This window comes from Cheilinus undulatus, linkage group 20, assembly GCF_018320785.1.
Source record: "Cheilinus undulatus linkage group 20, ASM1832078v1, whole genome shotgun sequence".
Taxonomy (NCBI): Eukaryota; Metazoa; Chordata; class Actinopteri; order Labriformes; family Labridae; genus Cheilinus; species Cheilinus undulatus.
The window spans coordinates 41015834-41033805 of record NC_054884.1 but is presented as its reverse complement, the minus strand read 5'-3'; the positions used below and the strand labels follow the sequence as shown (position 1 = coordinate 41033805).

The window sequence follows — 17972 nt, the reverse complement described above, 5'->3', positions numbered from 1 at the left end:
ATCAGAATTGATGCTTTAAATCACAACCAATCAGCTGTAGTCTGGCCCACAAACAGAACTCTCTTGGCCCCTGATAAACCCAGAAATTGGACCCTGATAATCCCAGAGAATGGACCCTGATAAACCAGAGAATGGACCCTGATAAACCAGAGACTGGACCCTGATAAACCCAGAGAATGGACTCTCCTCAGTTGTGATCTATTGATGATATCCATGTACAGTGCTTAACAAATGTTTTAGACCACCCTAACCCTAACCACAGTCAGGTTTCTGCCACAGCTGCCCTAAATTAACAGCATTGGTAATTACCAAAATCATCTTGATGTTTCTGCAATGGTTAATACACCAATATGTAGAAGCTCTTTAACCTAAATGAAATTTTTAATGCTAAAATACAATTATTATTGTTATCCATGAATTTTCAAATTTACAAATTTACAAAAAAACTGAAAAATAGTAAAGCACATTAATATTTCTGATTAATGTGTCAGATTATAGTTATTTACTGTCATTCCTGAACAGAAAAATGAGTTTTAGTCGTTGAATGTTATGCTTGATTCATTTCTGACTTCTCAGAGAAGCCCAGTGAGCCGGCTCACATTTGGGTGAATTCAGTTTGAAATTCCTCATTCCTGTTCAAAATGGTAAAACGTGGAGAGCTGACTGAAAATGAAAGAGTCCGCATTAAAGCACTTCATGATGCTGGATGGTCTCTGAGACAGAGATGACAGGTGGGCTAATACATTTGTTAAGGACTGTTTGTGTGTTGGATAAGTAACATAGGAGCTAGCATCCTGGCTAACAGGTTTCTCATCTTCAGTGTTGGGGTAACGCATTACAAAGCAATCTGTAGAGTACTCAGATTACTTTTTTGGAGTAACAAGTAACGAGCTACGTAACGTGTTAGTTTTATAATTCAAGTAATCCTGTTATTAGTTACATTTTCACAAAAGTAATCCGTTACTGAAAGAAAAATCCCAAATTTCTGCTCTCTTCCGTGGCTTCAAAAAGGGAGAAAGAAAAAATGAAGCTCCTTGAAGCATCTGCTCCATTCGTCCTTCTCTCTTCCTGTAGTCATGTTGGCACATACCAGCGGAAGGTAAACATTCTGTGCCATTATGCGCGCATTGTTAGCTTGTTGAGCCAGTGAGATGTCAAAGAGGACAGCAGGCCACAGTGGAATTATCCCCATTACGACGGATTTTTGAATGAAAGGGACAAAAACAGCATCCTGGTGAAACAGAAGTTTAAAAGCTCTGTTTGCTTTAATTGAATCAGCTGTTCCAATTACGCGCAGTTATTACGCACAGCATTGGAGTGATTCTGTCTGCCTCTGCTCAGCTTGTTGTCAAATTGTGAGCATGTTAAAGAGCTGTAAAGGTTTTCCTGTCCATTAGCAGTGCTCTCAGGCTTCAGACATACAGATTATGGCTGTAAATTACACTGTACTTTGGCATTACAGTCTGCATATTCAAATGCAGATGTGTAGTCATTTTCTGTCATTTTTACATCCGCCAAGTGGAACGAGTGGCTAAAGGATTTTAATATTTAGTGACGCAAAAGTACTCTAACGCTTTAGTTTTAGAAATAGGTAACGCAACAACGTGACACATTACTTTTCTCAGTATGTAACGCAGTAATCTAACGAGTTAGTTTCAAAAGTAACGCTACCCAACACTGATCATCTTAGAGCTCAAAATTTTGTGAAACTATGGGATGTTTGTGACCTCCAGCACTGGCTGGACTCCATTGTCTGGGCTACCATTGGTTCAGCCCCCACTGGCTGGGCTCTCATTGGCTCAGCGCCACTGTTTAAATCACTAAAAATCACAGCTGCAGCATAACACTGGAGAGAATTGGTATCAGCTGATCTCACTCAATTTAAAAAACAGTGGAGACATCCCTAACTCTTTAACATCCACTGAAATGTGTTTCTCCTTCTGAAAGAGAACTAAAGAGCAAAGATCTGCTATCTGCTGCTGCTTCAGGGCTTTAAAATAATCACAAAATGATGGATTTACCTGCACATCTACCTGTGCACACACTAGCACATGAGATCATGGCAGTATACCTCTTTCTCTGCTGGTTTCTCCACCAGTGCTGACCCAGCCTTTAACATCAAATACACCCGGCTTTAAAAAGACAGAACTAACTGAAAACTTCATTAAAGCATCAGTCTCATATATTAGAGAGAAAGGAAGAACAGTTTAAAAAACCTAAACATCCAGAAAAACTCCACATTTTCCACGTCTTTGTTATTCTCCAGAGCTTTGGAGGCTGACAGGAAAAACGGTTAAAATAACATCACAGTGTAAAACTAAAATGTGCATCTGTACAGCTACAAAAAATTCAGATATCTGAACACAGTTCACACCAAAGAGTTACAGCTCAGGGAGACCTACAGATGTCTGCAGCGCTGCATTCATGCTACACAGCCTGCATCACAATAACAGAGAGCAGAGAGAGCCCGGTACGGGGGAATTGTACTTTATTTTGAAACTGACCAGATCGTCTGCATCTTCATGTCTGTGTAGATCCTGTCTTAGATCTTCTCTGGGTTTATTCTGATGAAACATCCACAGACTCTGATGTCTGGATCCTCTTGTTTCTTTCAAAGTTTTGTGACAAAATAGGAGCTGCAGTCAGACAGAGTATCTTATTATCACTGTTCTCATTCATTTGCTGCAGCAGCAACACAGCTATGAGAGAGGTGTTGCCATGGGAACCCATCATCGTCTGCAGATGCTGTGGTGTGAACTGTGGTGTCTCCTTGAGTATTTATGGTGTGAAATGGGCTTCAGATTAGAAAAGGTCCTCTACCAGAAGAAGATGATTGACTTCATGAATATAGTAAACAACTAGAAACATGCAAACAACCTGAAAAGGCTGTAAAATAGATTTGAAGCATTCATTCACATATTCAGCCAATCACGGGCTGTTCCTTTATCGATCAATGATTTATCACAGAAGTTCAGATAAAAAACAATCACAGAGATACAAGTGACGATTTTGTGTCAGGACACCTGACGAGTCCGGACATTTTCCAGCAGCTTCTTAGAAAGTTTCTATTTGTGATGAGATCAAAATCGTTAACTGTCTATAAAGCTGGCTACACACCGACCATTAACACTCTTCACTGGAGAGAAACACATCTAAGACCACGGAGGAGAGGACGGACAAGCATCAGGGCCACTAGAGAAATATTCTAGACACCAACCTTTAAAAGTTCTCATAAAAACAAGAGGAACAAGAGGGAGGGTACTGAGGTTGAGGTGAGAATTCTGAGATTAAAGTCCAAATTTGGAGATTAAAATCAGAACTCTGAGGTAAAAGTCAGGATTGTGAGACTAAAGTCAGGATTTTGGGATTAATGTCAGGATTCTGAGATTGAAGTCAGGGTTGTGAGACTAAAGTTAAAGAAGCTGTGTTCCAAATGAATGCTTTTAGTGGTCTTAATCTGTTTCTGTTTGAAGGAGGGTTAAAATGATGACAGTCCTCCAATCACATGAGTTTAGAACACAACGGCTCTGTCTGATGAACATCCAGACACGCCTGAACTCGTCACATCAGGTCATTTTCCAGCCCTGGGAATTCTGTCAGAGGCAGATGGATCTGGAATGTTCTGATTCCAGATCAGGAAGGCTCTGACTCAGGCAGACTCTGTGATGGATTGAAGTGTAGAGTTCTCTTCAGCTATAGAGGGGCTGCTGTAAAGGGTCTAGTGTGTAGCCAGCCTTAGACATCCATGGCCAGCAGCATGAAGGCAGTTCAGACTAAACTGTTCCTGTTCCAGAGCGCCATCATCCAGGCTCAGTGATTAATGCTCGATCTAACCAATCAGGAAACACTTCTAACATGATCTCAGTGAAAACAGGCAGTTTAGTGTGAATGTGCCGATGTTCAGTTTTTTTTTCAGCTGCCCTAGAAAACGCCGTACCCGTCAGAGTGGCGTGCGGCCACAGCGAAGGCGGGGTATCCATCATAGGTGGTGTAGGCAGTCAGGTCTTGACCCAGAGACACGGCCTGCTTCAGCTGGGAGGCGACCGCAGACGACGCTGGGCCTGCCAAAGTGTAACCTGAGGAGAGACGAGGAGAGCTCAAAAACACGAGGAGCGACTGTACGACCAGCTGGTCCATGTGACATCACCAAGGTCAGCTCTGTGATGTGTGTGATGAAACCCAGGTGGTTCTGTTCTCTCCCTCTCATTGGACACATCAGTTTGATGACAACCAGCCCACTGAAGCAACCAAGAGTGAGACGTCAAGGAGCCACACTGATAAGAACTACGAGTCTGCTAGCCTCTACCATCGATAGACCGCTCTCTCACAAAGCTCACAACCCCTTTGTTTATTATTATTATTTTCTGTTTCAGCCTGATAATGCAGTCGAAATAAAAATGCATTTTTATTCTGAGTTGTCTACACTCAGTACTCCATCACGACAAGTAAAAGTGAAAACACCATTTTAGAAAATATCAAATATCAAAAATAAAAAAAAAACATAAATATCACATTAACATCAACATTCAGAGCCTTTCAAACAATACCATAGATTTAGCTCAGGTTCCTCCATTTCCCCAGTCTTTCTCTGACCAACCAGGACTCTTCTACAGCTGGTTGCCATTTGGAGAGAAAAAGGCCTTAGTGAGAGAGGAGAACAAGATCCTGATGGTCACTCTGACTGAGCTCCAGAGATCCAGGAGATGGGACAACGTTCGATTTGGAGTAAAGAAAACCATGAAAGACAGACTGTGAGAAACAAGATCCTCTGGTCATATAAAACCAAGATTGAACTGTTTGACCTCAGATATAATCTGCAGGAAACCAGGCACCACTTCACCTGCCCAACACCATCCCAACAGTGAAGCATGGTGGGGGCAGCATCATGCTGTGGGGATGTTTTTAAGTACAGAGATGTCCTCAGTAGAGCTTGTTGGGTCATATTCAAAAAGACTCAAGAATGAAATCACTGCCAGAGGAGATTCAACTAAGTACAGAGTAAAGGGTCTGAATACTGACGTCAGTGAGATATTTCAGTTTTTATTTTTCATACATCTGCAAAAATGTCTAAAATTCAGTTCAGTTCAAATGTCAATCTATTTCTCAGTGAGTTCTGAGACTTTTAATCGTGGACAGACCTCCTGCTGTCATTGATCAGCTGCAGCTGCACCTCTTTAAGATGGCGTCTGCGTGACGCATTCTCTCCAGGGAACTCTAGCAGTATCTATGCATACATATCTATGGTGTCTACAGCCAGTTGGTTGCTAACTGTAGCATGTGGCGTAGGTGTATGAGTATTTAACATGCTGTCACAGAGTCGGGGTTAAATTACCACATCAGAAAGACTTATTTATAAGGCTGTCAAAAGATTAACATTTGTAACTGGTTTTCTGACACTTTTAACATTTTTTGGCCATTTTTATAAAACCTTTTTGAAAAATTTGGCACTTTAACCCATTTTTGGCTCATTTTATGCCATTTTCAATTCCTTTTCTTCCAATTTTAACATTTGTGTTTGCCTTTTCTTAACACTGTTTCACAACTTGTAACACAATTTTTGTGATTTTTTTTTGTATTTTCTGTAATATTCAGCACTAACCCTAACCCTAACCCTAACCAATTGTCTGCCACTTTTTATATGGATCACCACTTTTTTCCTCCTTGACCCATTTTCACATGTTTTTGTCCACTTTAAACCAGCTTCGGTCAATTTTTCCCACTTTTAATTCAATTTCTGCCATATTTAACCTGTTTTTATAGCCACTTTTGCCATTTTCTGTCTCTTTGTATGTTAATGTATTTGCCACTTTTGCCTCTTTAATCCATTTTCACAACTTTTTTCCCACTTTAAGACAAATTTTCCCACTTGTAATTAGGGCTGTCAAAAGATTAAAATTTTTATTGTGATTAATCTCATATTTTCTGTTGTTAATTTTGATTGATCGCACCCTTTCTACTGAATTTTAAAAATTCCACTATTTTGCATTTAAATCAAGCGTAAGTGACTTCCTGTTTGGATACAGAGCTGCTTTTAGAGGTAGATCAACAGGGACTAAGCCATGGAAAGAGGAACTTGTTCTGATTGAAAATGAAATATGAGACTATGAAAAAGGTTCAGATGGCTCTGACTCGTCCTCTGAGCTGTCAGTGGGTTTTAAAACTGAAATGAGACATTAAGATGCAGTAGTGGGCTTATTTTACATTGCTGTAACTGCAGGGAGTTGCTGACACATGATAACTAAGGGGCAATAAAGCCTGTGATTAATTGTGATTTAAAAAATTAGTGCACTAATTTAAGATCTTCATTATCAATTAATCTTGACAGCCCTACTGATTTATGATGTGCTAGTTGAGTTTGGCTCAAATAAGACTGTAACTACTCACACAGGTCATGATGTGGCTTGTTTCTCTGTTTTGGGGTTACGCTTCAGTTCAACAGGAGAAAAACCACCAGGAAGCCACATACTGAGTGTGTGGGGGAGGGGGGTTGTTAGTAGTAGAGTTGTAGAGTGAAGAGTTAGTCGGCTTTGGGTACGGACCTTCACATACCTGGGAAGGCTACTGAGGCCACAGTGGCAGCAGTAGCACAGCCGGCCTCTGCGGCGCCCTCTGCCTGCAGGCCAAGCGTCTGCAGAGTGTGCTCGGCGGCGTGGACTTTGGCTTCATCAACAGCTGCACACAGTTTAGCGGGGGTGAAGGGATGGCTGCAGAGGACGAGACCAAAGAAACAGAACCTCAAAACTCTACCTACTTCTGCTGAAAATATGTAGACATAAAAATATATAAATATATATATAGATATATATAGATATATAGATATATATGAACATTTAAATCAATCAATCAATCAATGAACCTTTACTTTAACTTGAGAAATCATTGAGGGTTTGGATCCTAATTTACAATGATGTCGAGTCAATTACAGAAGAAATTCTGAGACTAAAAAAACAATAGAAACAGAGGAGAGACACGCTAAATACAGAAATACATATAAAAATTAATAAATCTATAAATATCCAAATCTATAAATGAGTTAATATGAAAACATATAGGTATATAAATATATAAATAAATAAACATATATGAATACATTAATATAAACATATGTAAATATATAAATATAAAATAAATCCTGGCTAGATAAAACAATGTAAACAACCATGTGTAGTTTTTAAAAATGAATAGTCAACTCTCTGGGTTTTTTTTTTTTTTCTTTTCTTTCAAAAAATAAACCTCCAGTGTAAATAAATGTGTTCTCTAGTTTATCAGGGTCCATTCTCTGGGTTTATCAGGGTCCATCCTCTGGTTTATCAGGGTCCAGTCTCTGGGTTTATCAGGGTCCATCCTCTGGTTTATCAGGGTCCAGTCTCTGGGTATATCAGGGTCTAGTCTCTGGGTTTATCAGGGTCCATCCTCTGGTTTATCAGGGTCCAGTCTCTGGGTATATCAGGGTCTAGTCTCTGGGTTTATCAGGGTCCATCCTCTGGTTTATCAGGGTCCATTCTCTGGGTTTATCAGGGTCCAGTCTCTGGGTTTATCAGGGTCCAGTCTCTGGGTTTGTCAGGGTCCATTCTCTGGGTTTATCAGGGTCCATTCTCTGGGTTTATCAGGGTCCAGTCTCTGGGTTTATCAGGGTCCAGTCTCTGGGGTTATCAGGGTCCATCCTCTGGTTTATCAGGGTCCAGTCTCTGGGTTTATCAGGGTCCATCCTCTGGTTTATCAGGGTCCATTCTCTGGGTTTATCAGGGTCCAGTCTCTGGGTTTATCAGGGTCCATTATCTGGTTTATCAGGGTCCATACTCTGGTTTATCAGGGTCCATTCTCTGGGTTTATCAGGGTCCAGTCTCTGGATTTATCAGGGTCCAGTGTCTGGGTTTATCAGGGTCCAGTCTCTGGGTTTATCAGGGTCCAGTCTCTGGGTTTATCAGGGTCCATCCTCTGGTTTATCAGGGTCCATCCTCTGGTTTATCAGGGTCCATCCTCTGGTTTATCAGGGTCCAGTCTCGTGGCAGGCCTGTGTTAACGTTGTATCCCAGGAATGTTTTAAAACATTTCTTTCAGGCGCATGTTCACCCTGACCCCAAGGTCAGGTCAAAGGTCACTGTCCCTGTGCCTCACTTCCCCTTTTCTTTTCAGGTGTTTTTTTTTTTTTTTTTTTTTAATTTAAGGGGGGGTATTATACTTTTCCGATTTTTAAAACATAAATATAACATCACAATTATTGGTGTCCATACTCCATGTATGCAAATCTTTAAACCGTGAGATAAACGTATGTGGCAGAAATCTTGGAATTGGCGTGAAAACTGATGAAAACGGTCGAGAGACGAGATTTCGATGGAGTGAACGGGGACCACACTGATGAGGTCATCCCAATATCATCTCCTGACTGGTTCATGGTTTGTCCATGCTGCCGGCAAAGCAGAACAGACCACCCCCACAAGGCCTCTTAGCCATTTAGCCATTGAAACACAGTAATTAAACACTCACCAAACAGATCTGTCCTGCTCTATCCTTCACTGCTGCTGCTTTTCTTCCCCCCCCTCTCCAAACTATCAGGGTCAGACTCCGGGTCTAACACGTACGGACGGATATCAAAATTCGCCATATTTTACTCAGTGAGAGCGGTTCATTCAAAGTTTTCAACTACTAGCAAAAATAACATTAGCCACATTGGAGGGGCGGGCACAAAACATTGAGTCCTGCTGCCGGCCAGCCTCTGGAAAATCGGCCAATTGGAGGAAAGCAGGTCCGTGGAGCGGGAGGTGTCAGACGGAGGTTAAAATAAGGGTTTTTCAGGACGCCATGTGAGAAACATGAGGAGTTTTTTTAAACTGTAAACCATGTAATGCTACTACGTGGGTATCAGAGAGACGGTGTAAAGCCTTGAAAAAAGGCATAATACCCCCACTTCAAACAGATTTTCTCCAAACTTGGTACAGTGTTCATGAAGATTCTGAGTTGAACTAATTAGACTTTGGGGTGAAAGTGTAATGATCACCTTTCGGTGTACTGTTTCTTTAAATGCTTTTGGTTACTAAGGTGACGCACAGCGTTGTGAGGACGTAACCTGTACACTTTGCGGTCAGACTGGAGTTGCTCCCGGAACCAATACTTTGCTTTTGTTGGTAAGTTGGGACTCTCAAACCATTTCTTTTGCTTTTTCCTTCACATACGTGTGCTTATGCAACCCTGCAAACATTAAACGTGCAGTGTGACAGTAAAGAGCTGTTTCGAGTCATGTTTTCAACTCTTGTGACTCGTGGAGACCTCCCTGACCACTACAAAGGTCAAAGGTAAAAATCATGACATTTCTTGGCCAGCCCTTGCTTCTATGATTAGTAGCTGTGTCTTGACCCAGACTCCTCCTTTGGCTGTCCAGTACTCTGAAACCTGTGGCCGTGTTAAATCAGTGGTTGTGTTAGAATCATTGGTTTTCTTACACGTTGGGGTACTGTGTGGCCAGAGCCGGGATGGTAATCTTATAGAGGAAGAGCTGTCTCTGGTCAGGGCCGATGGCAGAGTGGAGCTGATAAAGGGGCTGACCCCAGTTATTCTTCTGACACAGCTCCTCCAGAACCTAAAGGATGGAAATGGACAGAAAAAAAACAGACCTTTTAGTTTGAACCTGAAGAGATAAACACACCTGTATTTAGACTCCTGTGTCTTTGGTTCAGTGTTTCTGATTATAATATTCTATACAAAATAGAAACCAAAGAAATCTAAACAGATTTGGTGTTAGGTTGTGACAGATAAAGAAAGATTGACTAAACGAGGAGAGGGCGATGCAGATGGGAGAAGAAAGACATGCAGAAAAGAGGGGAGAGGACTGAATGGGAGAGAGAAGGGAGAGGAAGCAAATGCAGACAGGGTTAAGAGAAAACAAGATATGGAAGAGAAAAGCAAAGTACAATGCAGAAATGGAGAAGACAGATGTAGAAAGGGAGAAGACAGAGATGCAGGAAGGAAGTAGATGGAGATGGGGAAGAACAGTGGAGGAAGATGGAGACATTGAACAGTGAGAGATGCAAAAAGAGATGAGGCAGATTCAGAGGGAGAGATCTTATTGTTACAATATAGAGATTTTCATCAGGGGCTGCAAACAAACCCTACTTTGCTTGTTTGTTTTTGACATGTTGCATTCTTGGAGGCCCTGGTTTACCCTCCTAATGTCTGTGTTTCTAGCACATCTTTGGATTCTTGGAGGGTGACTGAGTTGTTCTTGAAAAAATGCTGCTGCTGTGTTTTCTTCTCCTGTAGTTCCCCTCCAGAGCAGTTGTAGCAGTAACAACCCCCAAGATGGTTTACCAAACACTCTGAACACTAGAAGAAACAGATGTGCGTGTCGTTTTTGTTACCTGTGGCGCAGGTTTGATGGCGGCAGCCTTGAGGCTCATGGCGGCGGGATTCATCGGGGTCAGCTCCATTCCTGGCAGCAGGTCGTACAGCTTCTCCTCTGCCTGCTTGTCCACCTTAAGGCCGTAGGAGGCGCCACTGCTCCCGCCTCGACCCACCGCTCCGACCCCGGAAGCGTAGGCCAGGTATCCCCGCCCACCCAGCCCCCGCACCCCGGCAGCCCCTACAGGTACAGTCATGTAAATTTCTACAGGAGACCGAAAAGGCAGTGAAATCAATCAAATCACCGGAAATCAACCGGGAAGAAGAATCAGAAAATCAGACAATTAACCAATCAGTGAGCAGGAAGAGTGACCGTTAACAAGGACTGCACAGGTCTGCATCTGTACATAACTCAGACCAGATTTAACTCCTGATTTACTGCACAGGTCAGATTTAACTCTTAATTTACTGCCCAGTTCTTCATCTTTACGCCACTCAGACCAGATTTAGCTCGTCATTTTTCAAAAGTTTCACTTTTGATTCAGTTCTTTATATCTGATTGGGAGTTTCACTAAAACAATTTAAATATTTTCATTTTCATTTGAGAGAACTTCATTCGTAAAAGTTCCCCTGGATTTTATAGGAGCTTAAAGCAGAGCATGATTCATTTCTATAATAATATGAAATGTCTTTTACAGCAAACAGTGAAGGTTTTAATCAGATGATGGCATTTAGCTAGACATTTCTAAAGAAGGAAACAGTTTACAACAGAACATGTGAGAGGAGCTCAGACGTGCACACCAACATATCAACTATCAGCTTAAAAAGTCCATAAAGGAAGCCAGTGTCAGACTGGCTTTAATCAGTGGTTCTTCTTGTCTTTCTCTGATTCATTAAAAACAAACAACTTCAGTTCAACCAAAGTGTCAGTGATCTGTGTCCTCCAAAACTGAGGTAGGACGTGAACCCTGATGTCTGTGAAACTTAAATGTTGGCGTGTGAAAGAACACAGGTGAGCCAAGACTACTGATATTTTTCTGCGGTAGTAAAAGATATATATGGTGCAATTATTACTTTATTATGGCAGCAGAAATTGACCTATAGTCACTGTATATCTATACCTTTAGTGGCTGTAAACATTGGCTTAAATTTGCTGTTAAAGTTGGCCTATATTTAGTGTAAATATCAGCCTAAATTGGCTGATTGGTTTGAATTGAATACATTTTGTAGGAACCAGGTCAAAAAGAGCCCTGGCCCATCCTGACACACCTCTGTCCTCCCTCTGCCTCGCAGTTATAAACACCGTTGAGGCATTAAGGTCACAAGCAGACGTTCTGGTGTGAATCTGAGCTCTCCTCACCTCAGTTTTCATTCAGCCAATGAAGAAGATTCACCGTTATTTTCTACTGTTTTTGATTGGAAGTCAGATAAAGTCTGCATCCCCTTACCTCTGACAGACGGCGTCCTGATAAAACCTCGACCTCCAACATGAGCTTTGGCGGTAGGGAAGCGAAACTGACCTGGTAGAGCAGCGTAGGCCTGGGGGGCGTAGAACACAGGCGCACCCAGATACGCTGCTGAGGGGTCATACACCTGGAGGAACAGGTAATAGAGAGTCAGGAAAAACAGCATTGACTGGCATATCAGCCGTAAATATCGGGGATGTGTAACCCTAAAGACGTTAGTGGAGTCAGAACCAACAGGCCTGCGTCAGCTGACGTCTCCTCTTTTCATCCTATAAGTGACAATAAAATCTGCCAACATCATCCATGACACGCTCAATAAATCACCTGCTCACTCTGAACTTCAGCACGTCGTCTCCACCAAGTCTACATGCGTTGGTTTCTGCCATGTGATTGGCTGATTAGATATTCATGTTAATGAGTAGTTTAGGTGTACCTAAAGAAGTGGCAGTGAGAGAATAGAGAACTGCAGAAATCCCTCCTCTACCTCATTGCAGTGTAATGATGTAAACAGCCCACTAGATGGTCCCATTTGTCCTCTGATGTGTCCTGATTGACTGTCCATGTTTGTTAACGTGATGTTCTTGAATATTCCATCATAACTGATTCAATCAGGAAGTCTCTCCATGTAAACGGACTCTCCCTCCTCCTGCAGGACTCGCCTGAACCAGGGGAAATGGTCGAAGTGCATTAAGGAGCCTACCTGTCCTAGAGTGTAGGCAGCGTAGTCGGTCTGCAGCAGAGACCCTCCCCGCCCCCCCGTCCCTCTGGTGTATCTGACGTAGCTGTCTTTGTCCACCGGCTTGGCTAAAGTCACCTCGATAGGTGAGCCGTCCACCACCTGGAGGGAGGGAGGGGAGAGAAAACATGATAAAACACTTCCTGTCATACTGTATCTCACTGCTGTAATTAGCAGCGTGTCTGTCCGTCTGCTTTGATTTGCACACCAAGCTGTTGCTCTGTTTGTCGTGATCCCCCTCAGAAGACTTCTTGGGTGTACTGGTTAGAAACTGGTGCCATAAAGAGGATGTAACTGGGGGTACTGGGGCTATCTCCAACTTACAGCATTAGAATTCCAAGTTCAGGGTTCAGAATTTCTGAGCTCCAAGATTAGATGGAAAGCACCCTCACCCTGCCAAAGACAACCTTCACTCTCAAACGCACACCAAAAGACAAAAACTACAGCAGACTCGTGACTCTGTTTTTCTTAATAACAGAGAGAAAGTGACAGAGCTGGAAGACAGATGGACTTTCCACCTGCTCCATGATCCCTGATTAAAGTCAGCTCTCTCTGCAGCTCTTATCAACGATAACGCAGGAGAAGAGTCACACATTGGTCTTAGAGATCACCATTTATCTGCTATTTGTCTGTTATTGTTGGTGGTGCTGCATAAACATGTCTGTCTCTGTGCAGCCAAACCATGTGATTCTTTGTTACAGCTCCACAATAAAATGTGAGCTCTAAAACTGTGTAAATAAGTCAGAATGCAGAGCGTTAATGCTCCTCTTATGTTGTTGTTGGTCTATGATTGCACATATGTACTGGTGTGCAGAGACACTGAGGCCATTCTGCAGATATTTGGGGAAAAACACTCCTAGACATTCAAACTGTCCAAGCAGCTAATGCTGAGGTTAGTAACAGCATGGCATAAATAAAGATTATTCTGCTGTCTGTGAAAACAGCTGGAAGTATGTTGCATTTTTTATAATGCCAAACTTTCCAGAGATCAGGAAACAATTCCTCCTCTGTATGGCTTTAAAATAAATGATGATAAATAATTTGTAAATAACATTACAATGACAATGCCACCACTAAGCCACTACCAGTCAGTCTGACGCTCTCAGCTGCTTTTATATCTCTGTTAAAGAAATATTTGGTGACAGGCAAAGAACTGAGAAATGCTTATAAGAACAGAGAAATCCAACATCTTCTGTTTATTTGGAATTTCTTGACAAGCGGAAAGAAGTGAAAATAAAAAAACCCTTTCTGCAAAAACAACAAAAAGTGAAAAAACCAAAAAAATATCGAACACAGAAATGATTCAAGAAGTCCAAATATATTCAACAAAAGGTCTGTGCGCATTTCTTAAAAAAAAAAACAAAAACAAAAAAAAACAATTTTTTTATGAAACACAAAAATCAGAACACACAGAAACATTTTGTGGTATTAGAAAAATCATGAAGGTGGAAAAAAAGGAAATGCAAAATTAATTTTTGAACATTTGGAAGACAATAAGGACCATTGGAAAAAAGAAATTAGAATTCTGACTTTATTGCTAAAATTTAAAAAAGATGCATTAATACATATATGTTTAGTTTTTTTGCATTTCATAAATGTCTCAGATTTCATATATATATATATATATATATATATATACACACACAAACACATATACATATATATGTATTTATATATATGTATAGATGAGTATATATTCATATTTATTTATATATATGTAAATATATATGTATATCATTTATATATATATATATATATATATATATATATATATATATATACAGTGCTAAACAAATGTATTAGCCCACCTGTCATCTCTGTCTCAGAGACCATCCAGCATCATGAAGTGCTTTAATGCGGACTCTTTCATTTTCAGTCAGCTCTCCACGTTTTACCATTTTGAACAGGAATGAGGAATTTCAAACTGAATTCACCCAAATGTGAGCCGGCTCACTGGGCTTCTCTGAGAAGTCAGAAATGAATCAAGCATAACATTCAACCACTAAAACTCATTTTTCTCTTCTGGAATGACAGTAAATAACTATAATCTGACACATTAATCAGAAATAATGTGCTTTACTATTTTTTCAGTTTTTTGTAAATTTGTAAATTTGAAAATTCATGGATAACAATAATAATTGTATTTTAGCATTAAAAATATCATTTGGGTTAAAGAGCTTCTACATATTGGTGTATTAACCATTGCAGAAACATCAAATGATTTTGGTAATTACCAATGCTGTTAATTTAGGGCAGCTGTGGCAGAAACCTGACTTTGGGTCGTGGTCTAATAAATTTGTTAAGCACTGTATATATATATATATATATATATACAGTGCTATATACAGTACATATATGTATATATATATATATATACAGTGCTATATACAGTATATATATATATATATATATATATATATATATATATATATATATATATATGTACATATGAGCATATATTCATATTTATATATATACATATATATACTCTTCCACTATGTGCATGTGTATAATATTAGGGGTGTAACATCATAGATAAATTTTGGTTCGGCACATATTTTGGTTTTGAAGTCACAGTTCGTTACATTTTCAGTACGGTAATTGAAGCTAATAAATAAAATTTAATTTGATTTTTTTTTATTAAATTCTATTACAATAAATACGCTTAATAAATTACATTTAAATTTTTGATAATGCTGCGACCTCCTTCCAAAAGTTCTTCATAATTGAACCTATTCATAAATAAATCCATTTTTGAATTACTAGGTTATTTTAATTGATATATTGACATATTTATACCTATTCTTTAAACACTAAAATTTCCCAGCCAACCTGAACACATCATCATACAACCCCAAGTAAGCTTGTTAAGTATGCTAATTAGCGTCTTTCCTGCTGATTTCAACACAGACTTCAGCACTGGATTATTTTTTTAACCAATGGGACCTACGACAGAGTCTGGGAGAACTTTTCACAGCCTATCTTGGTGGATAAAGAGGTTAGAGCCGTGAAATCTGAGGATAACTTTATCTATGACATAGCTACAGACATGATGGAGACCCCTCTCCCCTTCCTCTGAGGCTGATAGTTGAAGGTAGAATAAATGTGATTCACAGAGCCAGAGCACCAGGGTTAGAATAAAAACGATCTTAAATAACCTTGTTGTTGGTCCTTCTCATTACAGCAACGTTCTTGTTTGAGTGGAGCCTTTTCAAATGCTCTGATTGGTCCACTGGACGACGTGCTGTCAGCGACTCAGCTGCTGAATAATGTCAGCGCTACTGTTGTTGTCTTTGTCCACTGTTGTATTTTACTGGGAAACAAAGAGTTCCTAAACAGGACACTTTTATCAGGGAATATTAAGGTTGTTGCTGTCTGTATGTGAGCTTCTTTCCACATGTATTCATTCGGTACACGTCTGTACCATACACACGTACCTTAACACTCCTTATGTGTTATATATATATATATATAGATAGATAGATAGATAGATAGATAGATATAGATATAGATATATATGACAAAAAATTGTTAATATGCAAGAATGTCAAAAAAAAGCAAAAAGCAAAAATACAGGAAATAATACATTTTAAACAGCAGAGACCAAAATATTAGGTTTTAATGCAACAAATGGCGGCACTGAGTAGAGAGTTTTGTTTGTTCAACAGAGTGTTAGTGTAAATAAAGTTTTGGTCTGTTTTCCTGATTTTAAAATTGAATTCCTTAAAATGACGTCTTTTTCAGTCTTAAGTTTTCCTTTCTTAAATGCTGCTGACAGGTATGATCTGAATGCTGAGTAAATCAATGCTGGCTGAGTTTTACCTTCCCGTTGAGGGTGTTCATGGCTGTGATGGCGTCTTCTCTCTGCTTGAAATGGACAAATGCGTAGTCTCGGATCTTCTTCACCCGCTCCACTGCACCTGAAAGACCAGACACTTGATCTGAGTTTGGATCTTTGTTTGGACTTCTTGAGCCTCGATGTTTAAATTTTTAAAGACATTTCTGCTCCTGGTCATTTCTCTAATGAACAAACAGAACAAACTCATCTGCTAGCAGAGATCATGGAATCAAAGATATCTTTGAGAAAAGTATATAATGTAATAATATGTATGTGATACTTATAAATATGTCATTCAGGAATTAGACTTCAAATGTAATCTTCATGTTGAAAATGCAGTGAGCTGTGGGTAAATGTAATAGAGTTAAAGTTGCGTTCAGTGCAGCACGAAGGAAAACTTTTAAAAAACGAGCTTAGATTTAAAGAATTTGCTTCAGCATGATGGACAAAAACATGAAGTGAACTTTAACAAAGTCTCTGATCCTTCTTCTTCTTCCACTTCATATTTTTACTTTGATTTCAGACCTTGTAGAAGGACTGACCATGTGATCATGTCTGTGGTGGATTACAGTGGTATGACTGAGCAGCACTGACCTGTTCACAGATCTACAGACCAGTGAAAGGAACCAAACAACAAAGGTCCTGAAACCTCTACATGTTCTTTAAACTGCTTTACCCACCCGAACTCATCAAATCCAATAAAACCTGACAAATTATTTTAATCTCCCTGCAGATCTGTAATCATCTGAGTTATTATCCCTGTTGTTGCATTCAAGGACCCTACGACTTTGGGGTTTTCCAGGACTCTAAAGTCACCTGTGCTGCATTCAGGTACCTGGTCTGAGGCTGTTAAACTCCTTCTCGATGGTCTCCTCCGTGGTCTGCAGCATCAGGTTCCTGACATACAGGATCTTGACGGTTGCCATGGTGTCTTCGTCCACCTCCACCTCAGGCTCCGCCCAGTCCACAGCAATGGCGTGACCCCAAAGCTGAATACGACCTTAGAGACACCAGAGGAAGAGTCTTTAAGTTTATTCATGTTCCAGGGTGGTTTCATGGATTTGAGAAACTGGTTAAACTGGTCAGTGATCCCAGTCCACAGCTGTATCAAATCTTCACTGACACACATTGGTCTTTTTTCTAAATCTAAAATTTAAACCCATCACTGACCTACAATCTTACCAATGACATCATGACAGGCCTAACCACAGAGACCTAAACCCAGAGAATGGACCCTGAGAAACCCAGAGAATGGACCCTGATAAACCAGAGACTGGACCCTGATAAACCCAGAGAATGGACCCTGATGAACCAGAGACTGGACCCTGATAAACCCAGAGAATGGACCCTGATGAACCAGAGACTGGACCCTGATAAACCCAGAGAATGGACCCTGATGAACCAGAGACTGGACCCTGATAAACCCAGAGACTAGGCTCTGAAAGAAAAACCAGAGAATGGACCCTGATAAACCCAGAGACTAGGCTCTGAAAGAAAAACCAGAGACTGGACCCTGATAAACCCAGAGAATGGACCCTGATAAACCCAGAGACTGGACCCTGATAAACCCAGAGACTGGACCCTGATAAACCCAGAG

General features: G+C 40.4%; 1 protein-coding gene across 1 annotated transcript in view; it reads right to left on the bottom strand.

The window, feature by feature from the left end:
* Window positions 1-631: 631 nt before the first annotated feature.
* a1cf (apobec1 complementation factor) overlaps window positions 632-17972 on the bottom strand; it is a 28105-nt gene continuing 10764 nt past the window's right edge. The window contains exons 6-13 of the mRNA XM_041816548.1: window positions 17211-17375; window positions 16360-16457; window positions 12502-12639; window positions 11784-11928; window positions 10356-10600; window positions 9441-9577; window positions 6550-6704; window positions 632-4076 (exon numbers count right to left, since the gene is read on the bottom strand). Of these exons, the coding sequence (XP_041672482.1) occupies window positions 3922-4076; window positions 6550-6704; window positions 9441-9577; window positions 10356-10600; window positions 11784-11928; window positions 12502-12639; window positions 16360-16457; window positions 17211-17375 (1238 nt within the window). The 3' untranslated portion in view covers window positions 632-3921. The remainder of the gene's footprint in view (window positions 4077-6549; window positions 6705-9440; window positions 9578-10355; window positions 10601-11783; window positions 11929-12501; window positions 12640-16359; window positions 16458-17210; window positions 17376-17972) is intronic.